This window comes from Armigeres subalbatus, unplaced genomic scaffold (genome assembly GCF_024139115.2).
Source record: "Armigeres subalbatus isolate Guangzhou_Male unplaced genomic scaffold, GZ_Asu_2 Contig30, whole genome shotgun sequence".
In the NCBI taxonomy this organism is placed as follows: domain Eukaryota; kingdom Metazoa; phylum Arthropoda; class Insecta; order Diptera; family Culicidae; genus Armigeres; species Armigeres subalbatus.
The window spans coordinates 158421-166489 of NW_026943042.1; the positions used below are offsets into that span (position 1 = coordinate 158421).

At 40.2% G+C, this 8069-nt stretch overlaps 1 protein-coding gene across 1 annotated transcript; it reads right to left on the reverse strand.

Annotated features, from left to right (window-relative positions):
• Positions 1-275: 275 nt before the first annotated feature.
• Positions 276-7809, reverse strand: LOC134203957 (uncharacterized). The gene is made up of 2 exons (XM_062678795.1): positions 7273-7809; positions 276-476 (listed from the first exon to the last, which is right to left on the reverse strand). The coding sequence occupies exons 1-2, from the start codon at positions 7807-7809 to the stop codon at positions 276-278; spliced, it is 738 nt and encodes a 245-aa protein (XP_062534779.1).
• Positions 7810-8069: the final 260 nt, after the last annotated feature.

Consider the following 8069-nt stretch of genomic DNA (forward strand, 5'->3'; position numbering starts at 1 on the left):
TAACGTAGCTTGACAGGTTGGAGATGACACGCTATTGAGGGCGGCAGTGGCAGGGCTTGGGTGGCTGTTAGCACGGCGAGAATCGCGATGGCGGCAGCAACTATGTATAGGCTTACAGGCTGACTGGGCGACGCACTGGATCAGCGGCAATCGCGATGGCGGTACATAATAGGTTGACAGGCTTGACAGTGGGGCAGGAATGCTGATGGCGACGGTAACTGGGGCGGTAGTCTTGCTTAGCGATGGTCAGGATTATTCACGATGGCGGCGATAACTTAACCGGCGAATGGAGCGACGACGCGACGGTAACTGGGGCAGCAGGCTTTTCGAGCACTGGGCAGGATTTCCGATGGCGGCAACGGCGGCGATAGCTGGACCAACAGATTTGCGGGGCGACGGTCAGAATCATCGGCAACCGTAAAGGCGACGATAGCTGGGCCGGCGGTAAAACGGTCGATGGCCTCGCTGGCAAGCAGCTGACGGAATGGACCAGGAAAGCGGTTACACAGTCTGCGTGTCGTATAGGCGGCCAGGATGATAAATGGAAGCCGAAATCTATTGCTGTCACTCGATTGGCCGGTTCCCGAAACTTGGACCGAACTGTCCTCGATGATTCACGCACTATTGTTCGCACGTTTCGAAACTCGCTTTAATTTTGTTCTCCTTCCACGAAAAGAAAAGACTGTTCGTCACGAGGCTTCACATTCAAAAAGCAATCTCCACTCCGAATCCCCTGTCCCCACCCTTTTTCTCTCCATTCTTGACATTCTTCGTGTCGTTTCCCGACTCACGTCCTATAATCTGTCACCCAGCTACCAACACGCGCCATCTGTTGGGGAGTTCGTCATCCCCATTCGTTGGTAGCACATGCCCGCGTAATAGGGTTCTAAAACCGTACCACCGTTCCATATACTATCCAAATAGTGAAAATCGCGATAACACTTTCCTCTACTGTTTTGGAACTTGCAAGGTTGCACTCATTCGAAGTCTTTTCAATATTAGAGTAATACTAAATCGAGAAACGAAAGTGCGAAACGTGTCAAAGTATTAGGTAATCCATATTTGATCGATAATTCGTGAAAAAAATATATTTATGGAGCTTAAATACAATTATCATTGCTATTGCAATTATTATATCAACAACTTTGATTTATTTAGTCGTAATTGAGAAGATTAAGTCATTTGTTGATGTGGACTCTTCTAATGAAATCATAAGTGGATTATTAATCAAGCCCAAGCCCGATGATTCCTGAATTGATGAATATTTCAAGGGAAAGTTTCAACTGCTATGAAAAGTTATAAATACTAACGGTTTTGAAAAAACAAGTGAAGAAATCTAAAAATAATTAAAAATCACCTAATGGAGACACTCCAGATGACCATTGCTTTGCCTTTCATGAAGTATCAAAAAAACATCAGGACAGATCACATAATTGCTCTATTCAGTATTATTACCGTTTGCATCTAAATGTGTCAACATTATTTTTTAACTTACCCCAAAAGAGGGCAAGTAAAAAATTCAAACATATTTTTTGATTGTCTAATTATTTTTTATTTTAAAAGTCTTTTTCAAAAATTTTGTTCGCATGCATATGAAAATTGAATGATTATTTGTTTTCCTCGTGAACATGAGCTATGCGATAACCTTTATCCACTTACCCCACTGTACCTTATCCCGAATATAATCCATCAGAACTGTTTTCTTGTTGGGAATTTCAATCACAATTTGTTAGATCTGTGTATTGTTATAATCTATCGGGATTACAAACGGAATCCTGTTGGACTTTCAAAGAGATTTTTTGAGCTATTCAACGGAATCTTCTCGGGCTTCCGAAACATCCCATTCGAAAACCCGAAAAAAAAACCTTTTTCGGATTTCGAGAAGTCCAAGAAAATCCGCTCGGAGCCAAAAATGATTTCATTAATTCTGTTCGGAAGCCTGAACATATTCTTTACGATTGTCCTAAAGTATTCCGTTCAGAAGACAAACAAAATGATCTTTTTCAGAAGTCCAATAGTATACCGTTTGGAAACCCAAATGATTCTTATTGGAAGTCCATACGTGTTATGTTTGAATAAAAAAATCCGCTTAATAGGCTCAAAAAGATTCCGTTTTAAAACCCAGAAGATTTTGTTCGTTAGGAAACCAAAAAAAATCTTTTCGGTATACCAAACAGATTCCGTTCAAAAGCCCAAGATGTTCCGCTCAAAAGGCCAAAAGAATTCCCTTTGGAAGTAAGAAAAGATTCCGTTGGAAAGCTCAAAATGATTACGCTTAAAAGTTTAAAAGTATTCCGTTTGAAAACTCAGAAGGCGCCGCTTGGAAGTCCAAAAGGGTTATTTAAGGGAATTTATAAAAGTTCCGTTCGGGGTCCAGAAGTATTGCGTTCGAAAGACCAAATTGCCACGCCAGGAAATTCAAAAAGATTCCGTTCATAATCCGAAAGGGATTCAAAATTCATTCAAAAGCCTGAAAGAGTTCTGTTCGGAGGTCTAGAAAGATTCCGTTCGGTATGCCAAATAATTCTGTTCGGAAACCCATGAAGTACGTTCGGAATTTTGGCCGTTTGGCGTCCGTTAATAATGAGAAGTGAGAAATTAAAAATGCGAGAAATGAGAAATAAGAGGCAAGAAAAAAGACAGAATCAGGAAGTTCTAAGTGAAGAAGTACAATTTAGTTTCCTTCTTCTTCCCTCCCCTCTTGTTTTTTTCTTTTGATTCCTTTCTATTTTCTTCTTTCTTCTCTCATCCTTCTTCCTTCATCCATCGTTTTTTCCTACTTCTTTCTTCAAAAAATGACGATTTTCTTTCACACAAAAATTGACGATTTTCAACCTTCCTTCTCCCTTCGTCACACTTTTTGTATTAAAACTTTAGAATTTTTGTATGAATCGTCACGCTGCTCGGAAACCCTTCTCCCCCATAAGAGCGTGGCGTACTTTGTGGATGGCCCCTTACTTCTGTCTTCTTCCTTTTTCCTTCCTCCTCCTCCCTTCTTCATTCTTCCATTCTACCATGAAGAATCTTCCTTCCTCCTTCTTCCTACTTCCTTCTTCCTACTTCCTTCTTCCTTCTTCCTTCTTCCTTCTTCCTTCTTCCTTCTAACTTTTTTCTTCTACATTCTCCCTTCTTCCTATTTCCTGCCTCCTTCTTCCTTTTTCCTCCTTCCTTCTTCCTTCTTCTGTCTTCCTTTTCCCTTTTCCTTCTTCCTACTTCCTTTTCCCTTCTTCCTTGTTCAATCTCTTTTTTTCTTCTTTCTTCTTCCTTTTTCTTTTCTACTTTCTCCTTGTTTCTTCTTTTTCTTCGTTCTGCCTTGTTCCTTCTTCGTTCTGCCTTGTTCCTTCTTCGTTCTTTATTCTTTACCTGTTTCTTTCTTGTTTTCCCCTTTCTTTTTTCTTCTTTCCCCTTCCTTTTTCTATTATCTGCAGCTTTCTTATATTTTCTCCTTTTCTTCCCTTCTTCTTCTTCATTCTACTTTCTTTCTTTTTTCTCCTCCCTTCTTTATTTTTTCTTTTTTTCTCAATACATTCTTTCTTCTTCTTTTGTTCTACTTTAAACTACTTACTTATTATTTTTTTCCTCTTTCTTTCTTCTATCTTCCATCTACTTTTTGTCCTTTTTTCATTACCTTCTTCATTCTCTGTTCTTCATTTTTCCAGCGTCCTTCTTCGTCTTTCCCCTTTCCTTCTTTCATATGATTCCTTCTTTCTTTCTTCCTTTTTCTTTCCTCCTTGTTCCTTCTTCATCCCAATCATCTTTTTTAAATTTCTTTCTTTTTTTACCTTCTCCCTTCTTTTTCCTTATTCCTTTTTATGTTCCTTCATCCTTCTTCCTTAATTTATCTTTCTTCTTACTTCGTTCTTTTTTTTGCTTTTTCCTTCTTCCTTTTCTTTCTTCTTAGTTTATAGTTAAACCTTTTTCCTCTTTTGTTCTTCCTCCTTCTCTCTCCCTTCTTCTTTTATTCTTTTCTTTTCTTACTTGTTCTGTTTACTGCTGTATTATTCCTTTTCATTTCCTCCTTCTACCTTCTTTTTCTTCTTTTTCCTTTTACTTTCTTAATTTTTCATCATTTTTCTTCTTACTTCTTCCTCACTATTTTCTCTATTCTTCTTATCCTACTTCTACATTTCTTCCGTCCGTCTTTCTTTCTTCTTTATTTGTCATTTATTCTTCTCTATTATTCTATTTCTCGCATTTCTTAAAACTTGCTTCTCACTTCTCAATTATAATCTCCCACTCCCCAAATATTTATTCGTATCTGTCAATATTTCTTATTCACCTATCACAACTCATCACTCACCACTCACCTCTTACTTTTCATTTCTCAGTTCGTACTTCTCATTTCTCAGTTCGTACTTCTCGCTTCTCACTTCTAATTTCTCACTATTCACTACTCACACTACAAATCAGTTCTCCCTTTTCGTTACTCACATTTTAAGTCAAAAATTTTTGCACTTTTCACATATCACAACTCATTTCTAATTTCTAATTTCTAGTTTTATGTATCCATATCTCACATAGAATATTTCACATCTCACCTCTCACATAATGTTTCCTTATGTGACAATCAACCTTTTGGCCAAATAGCATTTAACCAAATGGCTTTCGACCAAATGATCTGGAGCCCGAAGCCTCAGAAGAATTCCGGTAGGAGGCCCACCCAATCCAAATTTTGTTTAGAAGCCCAAAAGGATGTTGTTCAGTAGCCCAGAAGGATTCCGATTAGAAGCTCAAATGCTCTGCTTTGAAATTATGAAAAAAAAACCTTTCGGAGACTACTTTTGGAGGCCCAAAAAGATTCCGTTCGACTGACCAAATGAAATGGATCCGCTCTGAAGTCTAAAAAGATTCTTTCCGAAAGTCCTAAGCAATACCTTTTGGAAGCTCAGAAGAATTTTATTTGGGAGCCCAAAATGATTCTGTTCGAAAGCTAAAAAGGCCCCGCCCAGAAGTCCAAGAGAATTTTGTTCTGAAACTCAAAAGGATTTCGTTCAAATATCCAGGCACGGAGGCCTTGTAATGATTCTCAGAAATCTAAAAAGTTAGGGGGGTCCCTTAGCGTAGTTGGCGGACGGTTATGGGTTCGATTCTCAGCCCCCTCACCAACCTTCGTCCAGTCACTGAAAAACGTGTTTAGCAGATGGGGCTATGGGGCACGCCCGTCTACAGTGCTCGACCGTCAACCAGTAACTGCGACATTTGACCCTCCTCAGATGTATATTCATCTAAAAAAAATAGAATCGAACAATGGCAACCGAACTATGGCTTTACACAAAAACGGACTACTCTTGATGGACATCCGGACTGCGACAGCGGAGCAACTGCTATGTTCACTTCTACGATGCCGATAATGTAGAAGTGAATCAATCTTTTCGAAAGCCGAAAAGAATTTGTTCGAAAGCCCAAAGGATTTTCATTCGGAAGCTCAAAAATATTCTTTTTTGAAGCCCAAAAAAATCAGATCAAAAGATCAAAAACCCCGTTTGGAAGCTCAAATCGTTTCCATTCAGAAGTCAAAAATTCTTCCGTTGAGAAGCCCAAAAGGATTTCGATCGGTAGTTCAAAAATATTTCGATCAAAAGCTCAAAAGTATTATTTTTGGTAGCCCAGAAGCATTCCATTCAGAAGCCGAAAAGGCTCTGTTTGGAAGTCCAGAAGGATACCTTTCGCAAGTTTAGGAGAATCCTGTTTGGAAACCAAAAGGACTGCGCCCAAAGGCCCAAAATGCTTGATCGGAGGTATGGAAGGATTATTTTCAGAAATCCAAAAAATTCAGACGGAAGCCCAAATGGATTCCGTACGGATTCCGAAAAGATTCCGTTCAAAGCCCGCAATGATTCCATTCAGATGCCCAGAAGAATTCTACTCTTAAAAGTCCAACAGTATTCCTTTTGGAAGTCAAAAAAAAAATCCATTCAAAAGTAAAAAAACCCAGATTAATCCACCTAGCGGTGATGGTGCCTTTCTCGTTTTTTTTTTCGAGTAAGTAATTTCTACCCACTTTTGGTATAAAAAAAAAGAAATCGATTAAGGGTAAAGACAAAAAAAAGTGAGCTAGGAAGTCCAAAAGAAGTCAAAAAGATTCTTTTCGGTAGTCCAAAAGACTTCGCACATTAGTTCCACAGTATGAGTTTTGCAAGCCTAAAGAGTTCCCGTTCGAAATACCAACAGAAATTCGTTAGAATGCTCAAAATAATTTCGTTTAAAAGCTTAAAATTATTATTAGTGGAAGCTGTTGGAAATTGCCAACAGCGGAAGGTTTCCGAAATAATAACCCCGGAATAAAACGACAGTTATTTGGGTTTTACAGAAAAGGGAGTTATTATTTTCCTGAAATTCATGCGGAATCATAGTGATATATATGTATTTTTAAGTTTTCACAATATTGATATGAAATAACCATGCATCAGATAGTCAAGGCCCAAGGGTAAAAAAAACTCACGTTTAGTCCCGTTTGTGTGTCTAATCTACGTCGGTCCATGAACCAGTCTAGTATGTCTATGTCGAATCTGATGAATTGTTCTTACGATACTGAACGATTCGTATGTAGATCTGCACTTCGCACGTACTACATATCCATACTACAATTTATAGATAAATTTAATAATTGCATGATTTTTAATTAGATAGATAGTTTACCACTTTAGTTCATAGGTTCCAATAGGTTTTAAGGTTAAGTGTCCGTATATAATTTTATGCTTTGACTCCTAATACTGGATTAAACTAAATTAGGATGCGCTAATAGGAATTTATATTTCAATCAACTCACACGATGCCTGGAGTGTAATAATTCACTAAATGGCTATAGTAGTAATAAATTCACCGTGGAATATTAAATTTTACTTTTATTTTCCAAATCTGCCGTGTTTACCACATGACATGCATTATTGTGTCCTATATCTGTTGTCCCTTTATCTCTCTACATCGCACAGACTCACCGATGTGACCGTGTGGAATCTGTCATTCCGTCATACCTGCTTATCGTACCTATCGGTGAGGGGTACAGCGATCGATCCGATAGAGAGGCCCAACTAGTAGAGGCGCGTTGGCGTACGTTCGCCAACAGTCCCCCAGCTACGATGGCCGCGTGGCCAGCTTAATCCGTAACGCGCCGTACGTCTAGCACGGTGAATTTGGCTACTAGTCGCTCGTAGAAGCCGCAGGTTGTCCTCACCGTCGCTGATCTAGGTTGGCTATCCCGCCCGGGATGAATGCAGATCACTCGGCCTTTTGGCCAACAGTTCCTGGTAATCTAGGGTCGATAATTATTACAACATCGTCGTTTTCTATAGGCTTCGTATCGGTGAACCATTTAGTTCGGCGAGTTATCTCAGGCAAATAGTCGCTGACCCATCTTTGCCAGAACCGGTTGGCCTGAAGTTGAGATAATCGCCAGCGTAGCGCCGTACCACTATCGTCCATAGTGCACAGCGGTTTCACTTCTTTAGACGACTCAAGCAGGAAGTGGTTGGGTGTTAAAGCTGGTGCTGAGTGCTCTACAGGAACATGCGTCAGAGGTCGAGAGTTCCGCAGCACTTCATGCGTCAATTTTCTTGTTTGGAGAATTGCCATTAGGTTCTTTTTCACGCAGCCGATGAGGCGCTCCCAGCTGCCACCTATATGCGGCGAAGAAGGAGGATGAAAATGCCAACTGGTTTCAGAGTCCACAAACTCCTTCATCATTTCTTCATGATCGACAGTAATCTCCGCTGCTTTGATTTCTCGGTTGGCCCCGACGAAATTCGTACCTCGATCACTGTGAAAGGTTCTAGGTCTCCCCCTTCGCGATATAAAGTTTCTCAGCGCCATAACGCATGAATCAGTGCTTAGTGAATGGGCGACCTCCATATGAATTGCGCGGGTCGTAAGGCAAGTGACCAGCATACCCCAACGCTTTTCTGCTCAGCGACCGACGACGATCTCGTATGGTCCGACCACGCCGACATGGGTGAAGGGGCGTGTGAAGGCATGTAGTCGAGCTGCCGGTAGATCTGCCATGATCGGTACTCTTGGGATGACTCGGTGATTCTTGCAGCGTTGGCAGTTATTTCGGACATTGGTGAAGGTTG

Bases quoted from the DNA above. Each gene is read 5' to 3' on its own strand.
- LOC134203957 (XM_062678795.1), bottom strand. From the start codon at position 7,809: ATGGCGCTGAGAAACTTTATATCGCGAAGGGGGAGACCTAGAACCTTT. The intron at 477-7,272 runs GTAATAATTATC...CCATTCCGTCAG, and splicing joins CTATAGAAAACGACGATGTT to CTGCTTGCCAGCGAGGCCAT.